The sequence below is a fragment of the Eleginops maclovinus genome, chromosome 18 (genome assembly GCF_036324505.1).
Source record: "Eleginops maclovinus isolate JMC-PN-2008 ecotype Puerto Natales chromosome 18, JC_Emac_rtc_rv5, whole genome shotgun sequence".
Lineage (NCBI taxonomy): Eukaryota > Metazoa > Chordata > Actinopteri > Perciformes > Eleginopidae > Eleginops > Eleginops maclovinus.
The window spans coordinates 3,211,860-3,235,097 of record NC_086366.1 but is presented as its reverse complement, the minus strand read 5'-3'; the positions used below and the strand labels follow the sequence as shown (position 1 = coordinate 3,235,097).

Genomic DNA, 23,238 nt, shown 5'->3' with positions numbered 1-23,238 from the left:
CCATTCCTAAACTCTCAGCACAGTTTGAATGTAGGTATTGTTGTGTTATTTTATTCAAGGTCTATTTAATAAAGTCAAACAACCTCTCTCGTCTAAGACGTTTATTCAAAAGGGCAGTGAAATAAAGCGTAACTCAGCTGAGGGGTCTAAAGTTCCCACAAAGAGAGAGATTACGCCCCTTGGCAACACGATCCATCCAATCAACATCTCGACGTAGAAGTGTCACTCAATATATTAATCAATAGGTATGTGTTGCAATCTTTAGCTGTGCGGGTCTGAGTGACAGGGCGAGCCATCCCGGCCCCCAGTTGACTTCTTGACCCTATCAACTTCCTGTTATTCTACAGCAACCTCTCTGTCTGTCTGCTGTCCTGAACTTCAACTGTCTTCTTGACCTTAACTACTTCCTGTTATCCACATACACACATTTAATTTAGCTAAAAGCATTATTCCTTATACTATGTCAGTCTGTTCTATCCATGTATAAGTTCATCTGGACCAGGTGTTTAGAGCACTTATAACCTTCTTTTGTAGTTGTTACAGATACATAGACACATTCAATAAAGTGTGGAGTTAGCTATAGCTTCCATTCTCTCTAACTTCTAACGTTGGCTTTAGGCTATACTCTTTCTAATTTATTTAGTCTACAGGCTTTCATGTCTCATCATAGCCATCTCCTACATGATCATCCTCTCTAGTAATCAAGAGGAGCCACGTTTTCCTTTCATGCATTAAGCTAAGTCGTTCATTAACGCTCTGTTTCTTCAACTGTCTCATTTTAGCGAGGAGCACATGATTGAATAAAAGAACGCTAAAGCTAAAAAAGCTTCAGATTACTCGCTATGTTTTTTAACCGTCTGTATCAGCAGTGCTTTAAATGCCAAGTGGGATCATATGGAGATGGGTGTGTGCGTTGCTGAGAGTACCAAAAGTAGTGAACTGATTCTGGCCGCTGCTCCCTCTACAAACAGTCGCTGACGTTCAGTCCATAAGATTAAAAGCTATTAATAGATGCTGAGAGTTGGAGTACCTCAGCTCTGCCGATCCTTCATGTTTGTCCGGTGCTCTCTAACCCATACATCTTAATCATCAACTTCCAAAGCGAACCCAACCCTTTCTCATTGATATGCACATTACATCCTCAACCCATTACTTCTAATTTAGCCTTCCCTGTTCCCTCACTCCTTCCCACGCACCCCTTGCAGGCTCCACCCTCTCGTCCTCTCCCTCATTGGGTGAGCATCCAGCTTGGCGGTGTAAAAGCAGAGTCCTCCACAGGTCATTTAACTCCGAGTTGTTGGCCGCGTATGTTATTACCGCGGCATCTGCTATGCTTTCACTCTCAAACCAAGGCCAGAACACCATGAAAGCAAAGTCTCCACAGTGCTGTGTCAGCGATAGAGGTCTAGCTTCACAAACGATCTCTCCGTTAAAGGGGATAAAACTACTTTGCGGGGCGTTAAGCCCGGGATGCAGCTACCGTGCCCTTGCAAAGTATAGTTCGCTAAGATAGGGGATGGGTTGGACCATGCCGCATTATTGACACGGCTAATGCCATGCTCATACCCCCAGGAGGTGAGCCAAGAGTTGAAGCAAAGTTTAGCCAAACTAGAGTCAGTCAGTGATTACGCTGAATTTTTTTCCCCCATTGACTTACATTGGGAAAGAGATGTCTGTTAGTCAGCGTATAATTGTTTTAGGCAAAAGCAACTTCACCTGAATACTTTAATAGCACTTATTTAATGAATTACTTCCTAAAATATGCGCTGAAGGCCAAATCAAGAGGTTTTTTCCATCTCCATTGATTCCACTGAGCTGAAACCGAACCTGACAGAGTGGATTGGAGGCGGGGCTTAAACAGATAATGACACAGTTTTTCTCATGTCAGGCAATTTTAGCTTCATGCGCCACCGAGCAACTTCCATGGGAAGGGCTTGCACGTTCTCATCCAGTGGGTCAGACCGGCATGCACACAGCCCACATCACAAGTGCTGACAGATGCTTCTTTCTGCACTGGGTTACCTGAGATATATTACCTAACCCTGTTAAGATTGAGCTAGGAAGAGATGGTTAACATTAGCTTAGCCTAAAGACTGGAAATGGCTTCAAACCTACAGGTACAGATCCCGCCCCTTAGCCTATCACGTACAGTGTGTTGGAGCACTGGCCAACAGAAGCACGAGTGTTACATAGTGATCTCAATATGTTACAGAGATAAACAAAGGAGTCCAATGGAGGCATTTCAGGCAGGGGGGAAGTCCTGTATCGTGAACTGGGATTTTAGCCTTTGCAGACCATTTACATGCACAAGAACTTCATTGCCATTTCTACACTGTGGCTTGTGTGCACGTGACAATAAAGCCTTTGAATCTTGAAACTTTATACCACACTACAGGAAAGGGAAAGTCCCCCATAATGTCTGATAGGCCCTCTTTAACCGTCAGCTCACAATGCATGATATTCTTTGAGCCATTGACGTGCAAAGTGCCCTACAGATTAGTGGTGTATTTGTAAAGGGGTAATCAACAGGTTGGAGGACATTGCGGAACAAACACTATGTACAGTAATTGTGTGCAGCCATGTGTGAAAGAGGAAGATACAGAAACATAAACCAGCAGAGCCTTTTGTGTTTCTGTTCTTGTTTAACCATTGTTTGCGTCTATTCTCATCACAACCACTGACAATCCCATAGTGCTGCTGCAGCCCACATCCTTCGAAGACTGGAGGTGGTAAATCAACTACAAAACAGATGCAGTGTGTGTGTTAGTGTGTTTGGAGTGTGAGGTGGTGAGTGTGTGAGGAAGTGAGCATGGCAGATTTAACAGGCTGGTGAGCAACAAAGAGCTGCTCTCTTTCTTCTTCTGCAGTCAGCTCGGCTTCCTGCTTCTGCCTCCAGCGCAGAGCTAGCAATAGACAGATAGATGGATGGATGGATGGATGGATGGATGGAAACTCACAACTACCAAACAATACTCATGGGATAGAATGGTAGAGCTGTTGGTACCCAATTAGTTTGGAGGTGGTATATTTTGCTGCTGTTTTTATACTGTGATGATGCAACAATGCTATCATATACCAACATAAGGTATCACTTTCTGACTGAGCAAATGCTGGGAATCTGTGTTGGCAGCATTTCTGGATATGCCAGGTACACAGTTTAAATTGATAATGATTGAATTACTTTAAACAATACGCCTATAAAACACAGAGCAGGCAACGTTCATTTTGTAGTTCATTTTCCAGACAAATGTAAAGCACAAAGACTGGAAAAAAATGAAAAGGGGGGGAAGCAGAAAACATCACCAATCGCACAAAATAATAGCCTGCCTTGACAGAAAACCATTTGCAAGCTGACAGGACGGACAGTGACAGCCTAATGACTACTGCCGCTAATGCAAGCACTTCACTCCAACAACAATGCAGAGATTTTATTATCCGGCCAACATTCTGCCGGGGAGGATATTGAGTTGTGAGGACAGAAATATCAGTGACAGTGAAAATGGAGACATGGAGTCTCGTTCAGATGGCAGCGTAAGTGGACAAAATGAGACGAAAAAAAACATGCAATTTGAAGAAACAACGACAAGTGTGCTCGTGAACATCAGACAGCATTACAGATAACCATTTACACAGTGTTGTCCTTACAGGCTGGAGTTTAATCTCTTCCATCTCTAACACTATTCACTCCATATTGCTCTTTTCTCCAGATTGGAGTAAGCGAGTGGACTACGAGCCAGGAACAGGAAGTAAGCAGCTGTTTCCTAAAATGCACCTGGAGACGTGTGGCGGTCCGCTTTCGTCGGTGAGGACCACAGTGGAGCTGCAGACCAACCACATCGGGAAAGGCTGCGACCGCGAGACCTACTCTGAGAAGTCTCTGCAGAAACTCTGTGGTATGTTCTGCCGCTGTGATGTGATTGGTTACGTGTCGAAAGGTCAGCGGTACTGAGGTGAAAGTTGTGAAGGCAATTAGTCAAACGTCAATTTCTACACCGCCTTGTTGGGTACCACACACTCCATAGGAAAACAAAGGAAGCACAGAATCATTTTATTGCATATGACTTGGATTTGAAAGAGCAAACTTCACACTTTGAATCAACAAATATTGGTTTTAATCAAAGAGATATCTTGATTTTGCGTCACTCCCCTTACACTCCGCTACCATAAGTGTTTGATGTTGTTTCTAACCATTACAACCAATCAGAAGCTGCCTGCTCTCACAGTTTGTATGAATGAGCTTCACTGCTCTTTTCTGAAAGATTGAGCTATTTCCAACTAGAAGCGCTTGGATCTGTTGGGTTCTAAATCTTGAAGAAGGAATAGGCAAATAGAATCCAAGGAGCTTCTCAGCAATGATATGATAGGTCTACAAAGGAACTCGGCCAAGGTCTTCTCCTATTTCACTGATCCACAGTCCACTTTCGAGTAGTTATCTGTCTACAGATTTACAGGAAGAAGCTCCGATCTCTCGTTACAAAACATTTTAACATCTCTGTTTTGGTGTAAAGTCTTCTCCCATTGGTTGGCGGCAGGTCCTCGACGCATCCTGCTTTTTCGTCTTCTGTCGCCCTCTCGTAACGTAGCCATAACTCAGCTATCGTTATATCAGTGTTATACAATTCTTCTGATGTTTGTTTGATATTCTTCCATGTGCCGTTCTCCATATACTCTCAAACACAATATCCTATTAGCTTCGTGCTACTGTGAAGCTAAAAAACAATGACAACCGGAAACGGTCCGTGAGGCAACAGTGAATCATGTCCCTTAATGTCCCGTCACAATATATTGATCATTATTACAGATCACAAACGAGGCACAGAAAAAGACGCAGGGTTGGGGCCGCAGGATAGCTCAGTGGTTTAAGCTAGCAGCCAATATGCGATGTCCGCTGCCAAGTATGCATGCTCAGGTCCCAAGTTCAGGCAATGTCATCCCACTTTAAACACTATCTATAGTAAAGGCACTCTCTGGCCCCCAGAAATGTCTTTAAAAAAAACAAGATACGAGGCGCTCTGTGGACATGGGCCCTTATCGTTCTCCTTTGACCAGAACGACGAACAGCTTAGATTGAGTGTGCACTTCTGGCATGAAGCAGTAAATCACATGGGAGTTGGACCCGGCGGCTATCAGGATGGTGGTGGATGTGTAGAATATGATGTAGATGGCTGATCAAAGATGACTTCTCACTGACACGGCAAACTGAAAGTTATTAGCTGCCTTGAATATGAAGTAAGTCGCAGCTCAAAGCATCAGTGGGAAACGCAGTCGGAGTGTCAGGGTCAGACAGGGCCCGAGGTGTTGTTCTCTGCTCTTTTTAAACCCACATCTGAAAGGTCCCTGTCCGTGTTGCTGTTTTATCTGCGCTTGTGTCCCTGCAAACCCCTTGTGCTAAATGAAGGCACCAGAATAGCAACTTAAAGCTGTGTCACTAATGATGTGACAGAGCGAGGGCATTAGCTGCCTCAGAAGCAACCGCGCTTTCTCCTCGGTGACTGATGAGCAGCCGAGTCGCCATGTTGCTGCCCAGAGCGCCAACAAAGCAGACCCCCCCCCTTTCTCTGCCCACGCTGCACTGCCAGCATGGGGGCTGGAGTCATCATCTTTGACTAACGGCCTTCACAAGCCCCATTCCAGCTCATCTGGATGCATAAAGTCCCCTCCCTGCCTCCCCTGACTCCCGGTCCATGCATGGTTTACCACTAAAGAGTCTTTCTCAGGCACCTCATAATCGTTATCTGATAGCGAATAGAATAAATTGTAATTGCTTTTTTAAAGCACAATCAATTTGAGATAATGTACAAAGACATCGGGTAAAGAGGGGGCTGCAGCTGGGTGCTGGAGAAGTCGATGCGTATTTATTTACTGAGGGAATCTAATTACCGGAGTCAGAGCGTCGGCACTGGCATGAGTACCAGTTAGGGAAAAACTGAGCTTTACAGGCCGGGGAAAACATCAATTAATGTGCTGACGCCGTGTTATCAGCAGCGATGAACGGAACAATTGTTTGCAGGACAAGTCAGACAATACCGACATTTCCAATTCTTTCTCAGAACAGCATGGTTCCCTTTTCACTGTGATTTATTACAATCCATAAACTCCTACAAATGATTTATAAATGTGGTTCAAACGCATGAAATGCATTCTTCACTGTCGCACAGAGGGGCAAAGATTGATTGGTGAGGGCATGTCAAACACATCGAGGAACAAGGAGAGCGTCAACCGACGTTTGTCAAGGTGACAGTCTGAAAACAAAGACCATTCGGGACTGGACGTATAGAGGACAGCGATGATGGAGTTGCTTTTAAAGGGAAGAGAAGGAAGGGAGTAGGATGGCTCAATGCAATGACTGTTGTGTATTGACAGGGGGTCGTATAACAGAAGTGTCACTCTCACCCTCCTTGACGTGCCTTTCCTCGTGTGTTCCCAGAGCACTCGGTCAATACGTCCCCTCTGTCTCCATAAAGGGACATTTCAGTGGTTAGCCATGTTCTACATTTGGGAAAGGTGACTCACGTCTGGTTCCTTTTGAAAGTCATTAGCCATGAATCAATACCCACATCCTATATCCATCTCGGCCCATTGATTACATATTAAGCGCGGCCATCTGCCTCACTCATAAGTAATCATAGCCAAGGTTAGGGCAAAATAAGTGCACCGCATATCTGCCGGGATTGTTTTTGACACATCTTCTGTCGCATCTCTTTTTTTTCCGATGATCCCAGGGGCCTCGTCGGGCAGCACCGACCTTCTGCCGGCCCCCAGCGCCGCCACCAACTGGACAGCCTCCTTGGTGACTGACAGCGGCAGGGACAGCGACCTGATTTTCAGGTTTGACGGTCATCAGGCCGCTAAGATCCCCGACTGGGTGGTTCCGCAGAATCTGACAGACCAGTTCACCATCGCGACCTGGATGAAGCACGGACCCAGTCCCGGGCTCAGAGCGGAGAAGGAGACTCTGCTGTGCAACTCCGACAAGACTGGTGAGTGTGGGGAAGACTGACAATTACTTTAATGTAGTATAAATACATTTATGTAAGTGCTATTAGTAATGAAGTTGGCTTTAGTGTAGATGTTTCCTATTGTCGAGAAATTCCATGAAAAGCCAGAAATACACGTCTGAATCAGGGAGTGTGGCCAATGGGTCTAAAGTTCCAGTCTCTGAGGAGGTGTGGGTTCAAATCCCACCATAGCCATCATTTTTGGACCTCCATTCAAGATTATTGGAAGGAACTTGTCCCCATACCTGAAAAAATTGTCAAATTGTACGAAAATAAATCCCAATTCGACATGAATAAAGTTTATCTTTGAACAGTTTTCCAAACTTTATTATCAAGCAAACTTCATTTGCTTCACAAAATGTTACAAAAGCCCCCCAAAAAAACAAAGAACAAATGGAAACAATGCTGACTCCTAACTCTGTGATAAAGGAAAAACAATTACCACAACAATAAATCAAAACAAACTCAATAAGATATGAACAAAAAAGAAGTCAATTAAGAGCCAAATTAAAAAGCTAGGTCCCAAATTGACTTTTAAACACGCTTTCATTAAGCTCCATGTCTGACAGTGAGTAGGAGTGATGATTTGCTCCCTGGTGCCTACTTCCTTCTCTTCCTCCCTTCCTCCCACAGAGATGAACCGTCATCACTACTCGCTGTATGTCCATAACTGCCGCCTGGTGTTCCTGCTGAGGAGAGACTTCACTCAGGTGGACACGTTCAGACCGGCCGAGTTCCACTGGAAACTGGAGCAGGTAGGAGTGCCATGCTTTGGGACACATAGGATACACTTGGTGGAAGTGAGCCTCAGATTTGATAGGTAAAAGTAGCAATGCTGAAAGTCTTGTTGAGCGTAATAGCCAATCTCAGAATCATGTATAGCAAAAGATCAATAAGATAAAGTACAAGCTGAGTAAAAGTACTTCATAACAACCACTTGACTCACAACGAGAGAGACAGTTTATACCTTAATTTACTTGTGAAACTTCTATCCTGGATTAAACCTGGATTAAGCCAGGATTAAACATCCACTCTGGGTTTAATCCATGTTGGTTTGTAGTTGCACTAATGATAGAAAACATCCTGGGGTTCAGTTAAGGTTCAAAAGGGAGGAAAAACCCCTCATATGGATCTGACATTTCAAAAGCTGAACACACATCGATGGTGTTGTGTGTTCATACAGTACAAGCACGTGTTTGTATTTTATGTAGTCTTGAACGCACTTATTTAACCCCAATTAATTTGGAGAATTCTCTTAAACTGTGAAGTTGTTTAATTGATTTAGTAAACCCTAAAAATAACATATTTGCCATGAACACCTCCCTGTTGGTGCTCTAATAGCTCTATTATTGTACTACCCTCACCTGCCATGTATTTAAGGATTATATGTTACCTGTGTAACCTCACATGGGATCAGAACTGGAAATGATTGCATACACGACTTTGGGAGGCTTTTGTGTTTGGTACATAAATGTTGGTATTAGTAGGGTAAGACTGAACTGATTGAAGAGCATGCCTGGTCAGAGCATGCCCAGTGATTGGATGGTGGTGTTGCTGCTTGCAGATTTCTCGAGAACGGCTCATACAAACAACTTTACACTTGACACAGCGCTATTTTGGATCCTGCAGCAATACACCTGCCATGACATAGTTGCATCACAAAGCCAAGTCACAATACTGAATCAAGTCCAGTCAAAGAGCAAAGTCCAGTGCTGGGTGAGCAACACTGCAGAGATACACTGAGATGTGCTTATTATTTACAAAAGGACATGTTTATTGCAGTCTTTGACAGCTGTTTATATAGTAAAACCTCATAATTGTTGGCAATATTGTTTAAGTTAGTGGATGTGGTTCAGGGTATACATGACTGTACTCTAACTGGTGGTTCAATCCCCGTCAGTCAACATGTCAACGTGTTATTGGGCAAACTACTGAGCCCGTAATTGCTCCTGTAGGATAGGATAATTCCATGAGGCACAGCTAAGAGAAGTAAAGACACGCTTGCTGCGGTGTGTGTGTGTGTGTGTGTGTGTGTGTGTGTGTGTGTGTGTGTGTGTGTGTGTGTGTGTGTGTGTGTGTGTGTGTGTGTGTGTGTGTGTGTGTGTGTGTGTGTGTGTGTGTGTGTGTGTGTGTGTGTGTGTGTGTGTGTGTGTGTGTGTGTGTGTGTGTGTGTGTGTGGACAGCAGCTGTCTGTTGATCAAGGATGCTGTCTTAAAGTCAGACAGGTCTCCTCGACCTGCAAGGCCCGGCGCTCACAAACCGAGGTCATATGATTCAGAGGAGAGACAAACAGCTGAGCCCGGACATCCAGACGCAGCACCCGAGGCTAATTTGATCAGACACATCACTGGTGTTGATTGCACGGAGAGCATGAAAGAGGTCATCCATCAGCCCGCTGACACATGGTGCACGTGAGGGATAGTCTGGAGGAATTTAAACACAGGTTCTCCCACAGAGAGTCAAAACAGTCGTCCATTCCACGTTGTACCTGGCGTTTTTAAGGCTTTATTTTTCAAATACGATGGTTATTCCAAAGATGAATCCATATTAGAGTTGCCTGATATGGAAAAACAGCACTGCATGGCAATTAGTTTGACTTATTTTGACAGATTCCACATAAGAGATTGATCATTATTCTGATTGTCATTGAAAATATATGAGAAATGATCCTGGTTTGATCATTCAAGCGCTTCTCGCGTCACAAAGAACATATTTGCAATATAAAGTTGTCAAAGGGGCTCATTTTCTTTATTGAAGGTGATGTTTTAAAATGGATTTTGCTATCGGCCATTGGGTATTTTGCTCAGAAAGCACAGCTCCCTCTGTAATGTGTTTTAAGGCAATCAAACTTATGCAACCTGCACGGAGGGTTGAATGCTGTTTGGAGGCTGGAGGGAGCAATTTCCCCTTTATGAGCTGGTGTGTTTGTGGTAATTCTAGTGTCATAAAGTGTCATTCACCCTTCTGAATTACACATTTAAGCTGCTCTCCTCATTTAATGAAATAACCGTTGTTAGATTAGGCAGTCAAAACCTTTAGACAGTAGGTAAATTCGATGTCTACATCGATTTCAATGTATGTATTTTATTACTAGGGGATAAAAGAACTTCCTATGGATGCAGGAAACACGTATCTTTAAACCAGGCTGAGCAAAAGTTGTTACACTGAGTTTCGGAGTCTTCACACCTCCACCCTTGTCTCTAAACCCCGGGGGGAAAGAAGGGAAACTTTCATTAAGTTGCTATCTCCCCTCGCCTTCTCGCCACTTCCTCTTCATCTGCTAATGTCGTTTCAAACAAAATGAACTTCTGAATACCCTCCTCTCTCCACGTTGCTTTATCACAGAAGTCCAATTCATTTCTCATACAATCCAATCAGGCGTTGCGAGGCGCTACATAATGATGGAACAGGGGGGCCGGGAGATGGTTGCAGATATTAGTTTTACCTGCTGGAACAAAAAAGAGTGCTATCTTTTTAAACCCAGGCACGGAGTAGTTACCAGCAGCGGTTCATGGCTCTATGTGCATGGGTCTATTGTGATCAGCATCTAAAGTTTTTCTATCGTTGCCATGTGCATTGTTGAGAGAGATGGCCTCGGGTTTTTTTTATTGACTCCATTGAATTGCTTTGCATTGAGCCTCTATTGAACGTGTCTTTTGTGCACAGCTTCATATTCTTTAACGGCGGACTTGCATCCAAGCGGTTCAAAGAAGATTGTCAATCTTGAAGCTTTTTTCCTTCATGGGCCATTACTGCGGGCTCAGAGTCCCTGCATGTGTTTAAAAAATATGGAACATTGGATTGCAGTCCAATTGAAATCAAAAACCCATTGGGTAACGTAGTTGTTCAGAAAATGCAGTGAATGGAAGAGCTCAAACACACCCTTTTTACGGTTTATATCAAGTAAGGCTTTATTAGTTCGTTAGTGGACGTTAGTGGACGGGGGTTGATATTACAGGGATTAATGCACACCCTGTGTACATATAAAACAAAGCCTGCATTGTGTGTTTGTCCTACAGGGCGGAGGGAGTTTAGCAAGAGGAAGAAATCAATGTGAAGTCACCTCGAGTCTTGATCTGTGAAAAACAACAGGGTAAAAAAATCACTGGGATAATTGAGATCTAAATGATGTTTCCACCAGGAGGCTAAATTGAATGTGGAAGTTAGCTCATTACCTTCAGCTAGCCCCGTGAAAAACACTTTTTTTTTACAGGAAACCAATCATGCAAAACCTCGGGGGCACTTTCTCTGATTTAGTGGGAAGCAGTGGGGAAATATGAAATGCAATCTGTTACCGTCAAGGCGGAGGATTGTGCATATGACGGGTTTAAAGGCCCATAACGGAGTCAGGGAGGGTAGAACAACCGAGACAGCTGCAAGAGGCTATCAACGGTTCTATAACTGGTTTGTAGTCTCGTCCTCACTGTACTGCATGTTCATTTATTTCATTTATTCCAGAACTGTGTAGCTGTCTGGGGCACGGGCGGCTAGCAAGCAGTGGGTTTAGAAGAACGTTTTTGTTGACAACAGTTTCCTGATGCATGCTGATGAGAGAGACTGAAGCAAACAACGGACCGGAAGGGTAACTTTAAAAATCGCTTCATTACTTCTGATTACCTCAATATCAAATGTAATGCAATGAAATATAGGAGGAAAGATCAATTAGATGGACTTATTAAGTAAACAAACAACAAAGTAACCTTAGCAAAGAGGAAACTAAGATATTTTGGATCAGAAATCTCTCCTCTGCTCACTGCTTTTACTCCCTGATAAATCAAACAACTACTAAACTTCAGCCCAATAACTGATCTACATAACAAGCTTGAAATATACCCTTCATTTTCCCCTTATTATAAGCACTCTGAGCGAGCCCTACGGAGAGCTGTGGTGTAGGCTGTTTTTCCTAAAGCATGTTCAAGTATCAAGCATAACTTACCTACATTTGATTGATTTTGCTAACTTATAACCAAAGTTAAGAGGCAATATACTTCAAATCTAGTAAAGGGCCCACAGCTTCGTATATTTTTCTGTATTTGGCCCTCAGTGAAAAAAGTTTGGACACCCCTGTTGTAGAGCGTTACTCCGAAACACTGATTACCACATAATGTAGTTTGAAAAACTAAGTATGAGCAAACAGACAATGCTCTCTTTTAGTTTAATGCAGACAGTAGATATTCAAATGGTCGCCAAGTGGGAGTATTCTTTAAAGTAGAGGCCATGATGGAGAACTGATTTCACTCGATGTTTTGAGACTGGTGCTTCGTAATATGTCTGTCTTTTTTAAAACATATTGAAACACTGTCATCATCCCATGTTTTGGGTTGGGGTTTGGTTACCTTTTACTGTATCCTGGTTACGTAATCCTGTACCACGTAATCCGTTAATCCCCAAGCTTGGTCAAATGTATCTGTGGGTTCATCACAACAAAAACCCCTTTCACTTTAAACATATTTGTATCAGTGTGCATATCAACATAACGCCTAGTGAAGCTTTCAAGTGCACTTAAGATCATGTCCCTAGGTGTCATGCTATGAAAAGTTGATACCAATTGAAGCACTTTAGTCTTTAATGTGGATTAGTTTGCTCTCCTTCCCATCCATGTGGGTGTAGAAGCTCAGCATATTTCAAAGTGAAGGCTCACACGCATTGTGCACATCAACAATGGCTGACTCTATTCTCCGCCATGACAATGCAAGATGGAGAACAGCATATTATTTTGCCAACCACTTGGCGTGATCTCCCCCCCCCGCCGTTGCATCCTCACTGGTCCAGGCTCATTGTGAAAACAAACATCTCCAGAGAAGAGTTTCAGCGCAGAGCATCTGGCTTTTTCAAATTGCTGATGTGCTGCTGTTGACTGCTGTCATCAGGAACTCCTTGTTAGTAAATGACGGTGTGTTCAGGGACCGCACCACCTGATGAGGTTAGGAAATCACGATGTTTTTATTACGAAAAATAAATGTTTTCTGCAAGTAAACAGGTAAGGTCTGCACAACATCTGGAGAGGAAGGAGATTGTGAGTAAAAGAAAAGGCTCCCACATGTTGCCTGTCTCTCAGGTCGACCTGCAATGAGGAGCACAAACCATTACCAACGGCTCACACAACACGCATGCAGCTGTCTCCCATTCTGCAGCAAATAATGTGCAGAATGAGAGTCGTACAATTTGATTTCCCAAGCAGGGTTTCACGCCAGTTGGTGGAATAACAGGCGATGCACTTTTTTTGGGGGTCAATTTCAGTCAAATAGCTGACGGGGAGATTTGCACCAACTGCCTAATAGTGTATTTGCCGGGCCATATAGAGACCTATTCTGAACCCAGAAATGTTGAGTAGCCATTCGTTTTACGTTGAGAATGTATAGCATGGGTCACTAGCATTTAAAGACAGCCAGATGCTAACTTGTACGGCAACTTCCACAGTTAGCGAAAGTATCGTAAATTAGCATAAATTAGCTTAGCCGCCTACGTGGACAATATTCTGTTTCTTTATGAGGATGCTTGATCCACTTCTGACGTTTGCAGGATCCAAATAGGCAGACGGAATGAGAAAGTCGCCACATTTCAACTCTGTTTTAAGGAAATTTGAGTCCATTTTTTAAGTTATAAGCAGCAAAAGCAAATCCACAATCACCAATTATAAGGATCTGGGTTTTCTGCATCCTCTTTTTTGTTGAATACGAAGCAAAAGTAGTTCAATTAAACATCAAATGATGCCATTTGTTCAAGCCCTCACCCACATAAAAATGGACGCCCAACTTCATTTGCCTGTGCCTTCGAAATCCTTTGCAAACCTAACTTGAAAAATGAATCTGTTTTTTGATATTACAACACTACAACTTAGGTTCAGTAAGTCAGGAACAAAATCATCTTGTCTAGTTTAGGGACGATCCTAGTTTGGATGTACATACGTTTTAGCAGAGGTTTAACTGCATGGTTATGGATTCAAAGGCTCTGTTTGGCGTGCAAAATATCTATGTGTAGTTTAAGCAGTGAAAATATTGACTCTCAGGCTCCTTTAAAGATGTAACATCCAATAAAATTAACATACAAGTAAAAGAAATGAAGTAGTGCAATAAAATATGGCATGAAATGTATTTTCCTGAGTAAAAATCTGATGTTTTGTTGACCCATAAATCCATCCTCGTCCCAAGACGTCTTCCTCTTATTCTCCTGTCACAATGACTGCTTGAGGGCTTTTCACTTTAAGTTGAAACAGCTGATGCTGTAGTTCATTGTGGACATAGTGCCTTGGTTATTAAAGAAAGTGTTGGTTCCTTATTTCTTCAAATCATGAGCCAAAAAAAATACACATTTCCATATTTGAGTCTAATCCTGTAATCTCCTTCCCTGAGAGTGCAATAGCCTCTCCGCTTCTTACCTTACCTGTGTCTGCCTGTAAAACACACTCTCACACAGCGCTTCCTCCTCCTAATGGGAGGGACCGTGTTGAATGATAGATGACTCTGACTAAAGAGCCCGCTAAATTTAGAGCTCTGCTGCACCAGCCGGCTGACACACACACTCACACACTATTTTATAGGGTCTGTCTGACTTTACTCTGCAATCCACATTCTCTCCTGTCCACCTGAGCCCCCGGCCTCGCACACACACACAATATCACTTTCTTTCTGTGTGTCCAAAGCCATGACCTAGCTTTGGGTCAGGAGCAATATCTCACTGTTTACCCAGCTCCAAGCTCACAGATCCGCTCACAAATACTGTGCCCACCGCCAAGCTGCACCTCCGGATAGTCAGGGGGACCAGCATTGTACACGATGCTGCTTTATTCTCCGGTCTGACAGGCAGTGGTGATGGTCCCAGTGTCCGTACGTAACACCGCACACATTCCCAATTTAAAACGGTGGATTTACTCCAAACACCAGAGCGGCGCGGCCTGGATTTTTAAAGCTATTGATTGGCAGTTATGCAAATGGCTTTGTTTGTATTCATGTGAAGGAGCCTCATTGACGGCAGGAAATCAATAACCACAGAAAGATGAGAGGGTCGAGACAGAGGACAGAGGAAGTAACGGCACAATAAAAAAAAGGAGATTGAAGAGGTGGGTGAAATAAGAGACCCACCTCAGGGGACACCGATCAAAATAGCTGAAGAGAAGAGAGATGGAGATGGAGGAAACAAAGGATGGCTTCCCACTGGACCCAAACATGCCAGTATTTCACATTGGTGAAAGAAGCAGAGAGGTATAGAAAGAGACAATGGTCAACGAACAAAAAGAACAACACACCTTCCTCCTACTGCGAGATTTCACGAGCGAAATGATAGACAGGCGGGAGATCGATACAGTCACCGAGGAGCCAAAATAATATGCAAAATAATCAGGTTTGCAAGTGTAATCGGGACCGGCAGGCTCTGTTGTCGCAATCCTGCCAGTGTTATATCACTCATTCATCAAAGACAATATCTCTCCTCGGATCTTACCCCGAGGTGTGTGACGACCTCCGCCATCACAGTCTGCTTCTCACACAATTAAATCAGCCTTTATTACAAAAAACGCACTTTCTAAAAAAAAAACCTGTTCCGTGCAGTTTTCCATCATTTTCATTTCCCTCACATCTCGCCGTCACTGGATGATATTACCGTGTCTTTATGAGATTGGGAAGCTCCGTCGGTCGGAGAGAGGCAGAAAATCGTGCTGGAGAGGCCTCTGAATGACAGAGTGGCTTTTATTATGTGTGTGAGTGAGTCAGTGTGTGTGTGTGTGTGTGTGTGTGCGAGTTAATCAGAGTTCAGATGGCTTGTCTGTCACACCCCGATTGCAAACACACACACACACACACACACACACACACACACACACTAAAGTACGTAATATGTTTTGCTTTTTCCTCTCACATCTTGTTTTTTTTTCCGGTCACAATCCTAGATTTGAGAAATTATTTTTGGCTACCTACAGTACATCTTGGTCTCCGCCATCTTTGTTGTTTCTATCCTTGTTTTTGTCCAAAGTGAGGACCTGAATGTGTGAGTCAAGTCATTTGTTGCTGGTCTGAAAAAAGTTATTTCCCACAAGTTTCCAAAATAGTCTCAAATAATTCATGACAAATAAAGTCTTAACTCTCCTCACCCACAGATCTCAGTTTCTCTCCCACAAACTCACCCACTACCGGAAATGCCTCAATTGGAGGGATATCTGTAAGAGGTTGACCAATCATAACAGAGCCGGCCAGCTAACCAATCAGAGCAGCTCTGGTTTCAGACAGAGGGTGAACAGAGGTGCTGCAGCACAGGCAGTATGAGAAACATAAAGAGCTTTTTGAACATTAAAGCATGGAGACATGTCCCAGGAGAGACGCAAAATAAATGCACTGTACAGTGATTTGATTTGATGGTGCTGCCCATGTTATGTGTACAGATGTTTGTGAGTAACAAACTGGAGACCCTTCATTTTACTCTCTGGTAAAAGGGAGCATAAAAGCCAAGTAGAAGAAAATAACAGCAGAGTTAAAGCTGCTGTTCTGCACCATTCATCATATTTATCTGGACTAAATAGGTCCACTCCTCTTCCAGTGAATGTTCGTCCTTCCCCTCTCTCCCTTCCTCCCTTCCTTTGTTTTTTTACTTCCAACAATTTGTCTTACTTTCATGCCAAATAGGTTTCAAGGTTTCAAGGTTTCAAGGTTTTATTTGTCATATGCACAGCAGATACAGCGTATATGTTGGCAATGAAAATCTTATGTCGCGTGCTCCTCCAACAACTCAACATACATGGTGCAAAAGATAAATAAAATAGTGAAAAAGAGAGAAGAATATTTACAATATCAACAATACAGATTTGAGGATGTGAAATATATACATATGTGGAATACATTGAAAGTATTTAAATACTTTACACTGTTGAATGAGGAGGTATGGACAGATGCATATATTATGTATAGCAGATGTATATGGCAGATATGTACAATATATAGATATGTGTACTATAAACAGATATGTATGGCAGATGTGTATAATATATATATATATGTATGTGTGTACTATAAACAGATGTGAGTAGACATTCACACAGCTCAGGAGTTCAGTAGTCTTATAGCCTGTGGTATAAAACTGTCTCTGAGTCTGGTGGTCTTGGTCCGGATGCTGCGGTACCGTCTGCCAGACGGCAGCAGACAGAACAGATTGTTGCTGGGGTGATGGGGGTCCTTTAATATCCTACCGGCCTTCTTCCTACACCGCTGGGTGTAGAGGTCCTCCATGGATGGCAACTCCGTCCTGGTGATGTGCTGAGCAGTTTTCACCACCCTCTGTAGAGTCTTACGGTTGAGGGCGGTGCAACTGCCATACCAGGCGGTGATGCAGCCAGTCAGGATACTCTCGATGGTGCACCTGTAGAAGTTGCAGAGTATCCTGGAGTCCATGTTGAACTTCCGCAGCCTGCGGAGGAAGAAGAGCCGCTGTCGAGCCGTCTTGGATATGACCCTGGTGTGATGTGTCCATGTCAGGTCCTCACTGATGTTAACCCAGAGGAACCTGAAGCTGCTGACTCTCTCCACAGGAGTCCCGTCGATGGTGATGGGTGTGTGTGCTTCTCTCTGCCTCTTCCTGTAGTCCACAATCAGCTCCTTTGTTTTGCTGACGTTGAGATGGAGGTTGTTGTCCTGGCACCAAGATGTCAGGGCTCTGACCTCCTCTCTGTACGCCGTCTCGTCGCCGTCTGTGATCAGGCCGATGACGGTCGTGTCGTCACACGGCGCCCAGACTTTCTGCCTACCCAAATAGTTTTTAGAAAGTTTATGTGCAGTGTGGCCCTTTACTCCTACTGGCTGGAGCACTTCCTGGATGGAGGGTGGCTGTCAGAATGTGCCGTGAAGATTTATGGTGCACATCCCACCCTGACCTTAAGTGTGGTGGGAGAAAAAAAGGGGGAGAGAAAGAGGGATGAATTTAAACTGGAGATAGAGACGAAGAGGGCGGGAGGAATAAGTGAGCCGGGGTTCAGAGATGGTACATTTGGCGTAGGAGTGTCGGCGGCGGTGTGCACGCGCTGTCAGGGTTTGGGTAATCAAGAGGAGGCGTGTGATGGATGAAGGGGTAGGCGAGATGGCACGGTGTTTCTCCACCCCCTCCCCCAAAGTCTGTGTTATTCCACCGCTAGCTAAAGATCTGTGGCAACTTTCACCACTGTTTGGTTTTGTTCTGATTTAGATTTAAGAGTTTGATGATGCGCTGTGATTGGCTTGTGGGAATAGAGACGAAGTGATAGGTTTAGCCCCTGATCGCTGAGTGGAGGGGTGAGCGTAGTGAGATGGAAATATGTGAATGACGGGATAGAAAGACGGTCTTCCTGGGTGAACTTGAGCGGAGCTTCATATGGATTTACAATAGAGTCGGTTTTGGTGATGATACATAGCTTTCAGTTGTTTTGTTTTTTGATCATCATTTGGTTTGAATTATATACACTCTCTACATTTCAAACGTTCAATACAACAGCTTCCCTTCTTTACAAATCCCACTTAACCCCCGGTGCAAACTCCTCACACAGCGCTGGTGTTAGACTTTAATGCACTCCTGTCTGGCCCTGTTCCAAACCCAAGTCTATGGCTCTCAGATCAGAGGCTTTTTCTGCCTGATTTGGATTTAAAGCACTGTAGCAAGATGTACGTGTTGCAGTGTGTGTGTGTGTGTGTGTGTGTGTGTGTGTGTGTGTGTGTGTGTGTGTGTGTGTGTGTGTGTGTGTGTGTGTGTGTGTGTGTGTGTGTGTGTGTGTGTGTGTGTGTGTGTGTGTGTGTGTGTGTGTGTGTGTGTGTGTGTGTGTGTGTGTGTGTGTGTGTGTGCCATCATCCTAGACCGGAGTACAAAAGAGAGGGATGATGCAATAGAGAGGGTTATACTGTAAGGATGGAGATATGTTTAACTATCATTGGCCACTTATTGGTCCAATGGAATTCATTGGTGGTGCTCATTGTTGAAGAGACTTCGAAAGATCAGTAAAACTAAATGTTTAGTATTCCATCTTATGCTACTTTGTACTTCTACTCCAAATCAGAGGTACATGATGTACTTTTAGTCCACTACATGAATTAAATATATTTAGTTGCTAGGCAGATTTGCCTTTACCAGCTCTGAGAACACTTTAATGATCAATCATTATAAAACATATCAGAGATATTATTCTGAAATGGACCAATCAGACAATGACTACTTTTACTGTCGCTACTTTAAGTACATTTAGAGGAGAGTACTTTCTACTTTCACTGGAGGAACATTTAGAATACTTTTACTGTGACAGAGTATTCCTACACTCTGGTACTTCTACTTTACTCAAGTACAAGACCTGAGTACTTCTACTTTTACTCAAGTACAAGATCTGAGTACTTCTACTTTACTCAAGTACAAGATCTGAGTACTTCTACTTTTACTCAAGTACAAGATCTGAGTACTTCTACTTTACTCAAGTACAAGACCTGAGTACTTCTACTTTACTCAAGTACAAGATCTGAGTACTTCTACTTTACTCAAGTACAAGACCTGAGTACTTCTACTTTACTCAAGTACAAGATCTGAGTACTTCTACTTTACTCAAGTACAAGACCTGAGTACTTCTACTTTTACTCAAGTACAAGATCTGAGTACTTCTACTTTACTCAAGTACAAGATCTGAGTACTTCTACTTTTACTCAAGTACAAGATCTGAGTACTTCTACTTTTACTCAAGTACAAGATCTGAGTACTTCTACTTTACTCAAGTACAAGATCTGAGTACTTCTACTTTACTCAAGTACAAGATCTGAGTACTTCTACTTTACTCAAGTACAAGATCTGAGTACTTCTACTTTTACTCAAGTACAGGATCTGAGTACTTCTCCGTCCTCTGGTAATCATAATACACACTTTCTTGGATTTGAATGCGTCTGAAAGCACATGATGGTTCAATATGCAAATGGAGGATTGGTTTTAAGTCAACAAAAAGCCCCTACATTTACTACACAATAAACCCTGTCAGAGATTTCTCTATCAGTGCTTAAACAATGGTAACTGATCTAGAAAGGGTGCATTCAAGCTCAAGCTACGCACAGATTTTGCGATGCCATGCGCATCTGAATTTCCTGTTGGGGATCGACTGCGGTGCAATACAGTAATCCAAGTCTCTGTAGCTGAATACTCTCAAGACCCAAAGCAAAACACTTCAGAGACCCTCCAGAAACTCCTGATGTTCTCAAACCTAACATTAAAAGTTACATCTGTGCTCGACTGGTGCAGAGTTATCTAATATACAAACCAAATGTTAAATACACCTTCTATATTTATTATGATTGTCATCGTCCGTGCTCCCCCCAGTCACCATTCCTGACTCTGAGCCGTAAACACAGTTCTCTTTCTCCTGTCGGCACAACAACAAATCAATGTTAAATTACAGCATGGATTTTCTTTTTTGTGGGACAAAAAAAACCGATGAACCATAGGGAGGTATTGTGGCGGCCCGTCTGATTTACTCCAGACATCAGAACAAGGTGTGTGTTCAATACCTTTTTTTTGTTTTCCATTAGATTTTATGGCAGTTGGAAGAAATGTCCTCCTGCTGCGTTTTTTAACTACTCCCGTCCACTTTTTCCCCTCAGATCTGCTCTTTGTTACCTCCTTGTGTTTGCGGTAGACTTAACAAAGAAAAGCATGCAAAGTAATCAGAAGCGCTTCTGATGGACAAATAGCGGCTGTCCCGTAAATCAACACCTCTCCTGGCAAGCAATCTGCATAACCTGGGTGTGTGTGTTCACAATCTGCCGGTGTGTGTGCTGTTTTTATTATTTCATATCATTCAGCTATTGTCCAAAGTGACCTACAAAGCACCCCGTAACTGTTGACTATGCCTACTGGTGCAATTTGGGGTTTAGTTTCTCCCTCAAACACACTTTAAAACGTTGACGGTTGACCAATCGATTGAGCCTCAGCCTACCCGCTGATGAATTAGACTTTTAGTCCAATTTGTTGAGCCAATATCTGTTTATGTTTAGATATTTTTGGAATTAAGAACTAGGTATTAGATTAACTAATGTGTGAATGCAAAACATGATGCATATATTATTAATTAATCAACTCCACATTAAACAGAATGAAGGGATTTGAAAATACATGTTTCTTTAATACTCTTTAGTACTTACAGTATAAAGCTCGTTATCCGGTCCTCTCGATGCCTCAAAGCGCTTTACATACTACGAGTCATTCACCCATTCACACCTCATTCATGCAGAGCAGTATACCATTCATACACACTCACACACCATGGTGTCCTACCCAAGGATACACCGACATGTTTGAAGGGAAAGATCAATGCTGTTGTCAAAGGATAAGGAGTCCACCAGAAGTATCCGATGAAACCCTTTTTATTTAGGTCGTCTCACATGTACAGCTCATGTGCAGTTGGAAGGAATCAGTGTGAAACCGGAACAGCAATTCTTTACAGATGGAGAAAACTAAACCACGCTACATATTTGAAGACTATCTGTGGCTCTGGAGATGGATGGTCCTCCTCGAGTCTGTAGGCCGGTGGTTTCATCCCAAGTCCTGAACTCAACATGTTGGATACTTGACCCTGAATTGCTCCCGAAGGCATGGCCAACGGTGTGTGAAAGTGTGTGGATGTCTCCCTGAGCAGATGGTTCCTCATATGAAGTGCTTTTGAGTTGCAAAAGAAAAGCCATTAACGGGCAGACCTGTAGCGACCTGCATCAGAAAGGTCCGAATCCACATTTAAATCCTCACGCTACTCAATGCATGTTAGAGCTCTGAACCACCGGGACCCCCCCCCCCCCAAAATGTGTTGAATTAGACTCATACTCTGTTGCTCTAAATAAACCAACACAACAGGGCGGGAAAGTCAATGTTATCAGTTTCACTAAAATGGCCATGCAGCCTAAAAACCCTATGGATATTAGTGTGTGTGTGTGTGTGTGTGTGTGTGTGTGTGTGTGTGTGTGTGTGTGTGTGTGTGTGTGTGTGTGTGTGTGTGTGTGTGTGTGTGTGTGTGTGTGTGTGTGTGTGTGTGTGTGTGTGTGTGTGTGTGTGTGTGTGTGGCTTATTATGGGCTTTTGGAGAGGTCATTTGGCTGTTGACTCTCATTCTCTGCCGGGAGCGGTTGGATAATTGCTACTCTAATTAGTCACTTTTGCCAGCCGGTAATTCATAGTCACCTTCAAGTAATCATCTCACACACACACACACACACACACACACACACACACACACACACACACACACACACACACACACACACACACACACACACACACACACACACACACACGCCTCTACTGTCCCTCCACTATCGCTTTCTTTTAATTGTTTCTTCTATTTGTGTAATTATAGGCTTTCAGACACCCACTTTCGGCTGCTTTGCAACAATTGACATGATAATGGTTTCCATGTTGACACCGAACTGATGATGATTTGTGGCAATTACTCGTTAGCGAGTGGCACGTTTGTCAATGAAAGTGGAGGCTAAGTTTTTCTGAGGGCTAGAGAGGAACGTAACTGAATGAAAACTTTGGAGGCTTTAATGATCGTGACATTCGTCTGATTTAGGACAATTGGTAGAACAACGTCAGTCTTTGGAGTGTGTGTTGATGGTAATTGGGCCAATATTCCTCAATATATAAGTCACTTGAGATTATTTTTGATGGCTTTTGGCCCTGCGTTCTCCATTTTTCTGTAGACACTCGTCTCAAAGGACCTCTTAGCTTCGGGTGGCTAATGATCCAAAACTTTAGGTACTGCTGAGTCACTGACAGTGAGTACCTGTTCTCCCCCATGACTCTTTTTTATTTCCTACGTTTTTTAAATGAAGTAGTAACTTTGACAAAACCAGGAGACATGTTTGTTATTTCCTTCTTTTTGGTTGCGTTACCGTACACTTCCATTTTAGAGGGAATCATCTTGAGGGGAACTGCTCTTTTAAAGGAGGACATGCTTTAAGAAAAGACCAAGACAAAAGAGACGAGTGACGCAGAACTTTTTTAACATTCCTCTTTATGGATATGATTGATTTTGAATGGATTAAACAAACATATCATTTTCTAATTAGTGAGCTTTAATGTTAATTGCCTAAAGTTGCTTTTGGATGTAGTCATGTCTTTATGCTAAGCTAAGCTAGCCTTAAATTCAGTTTCCTGCTAACAATCTTCACATCTAAACAAGTATACATGTTTTCCTCCTCCTTTCGGTGTGGTTTTTTAAATGGTATCAAATTCATAATTAAAGTTGGTGTGATTTTAAAGCTATTCACCTT

The 23,238-nt window shown here is 43.1% G+C and overlaps 1 protein-coding gene across 1 annotated transcript in view; it reads left to right on the top strand.

Moving 5' to 3' along the window:
* LOC134880335 (calsyntenin-2-like) overlaps positions 1–23,238 on the top strand; it is a 260,050-nt gene that overhangs the window by 200,535 nt on the left and 36,277 nt on the right. The window contains exons 6-8 of the mRNA XM_063907247.1: positions 3,708–3,893; positions 6,723–6,980; positions 7,632–7,753. Coding sequence (XP_063763317.1) covers positions 3,708–3,893; positions 6,723–6,980; positions 7,632–7,753 — 566 coding nt within the window. The remainder of the gene's footprint in view (positions 1–3,707; positions 3,894–6,722; positions 6,981–7,631; positions 7,754–23,238) is intronic.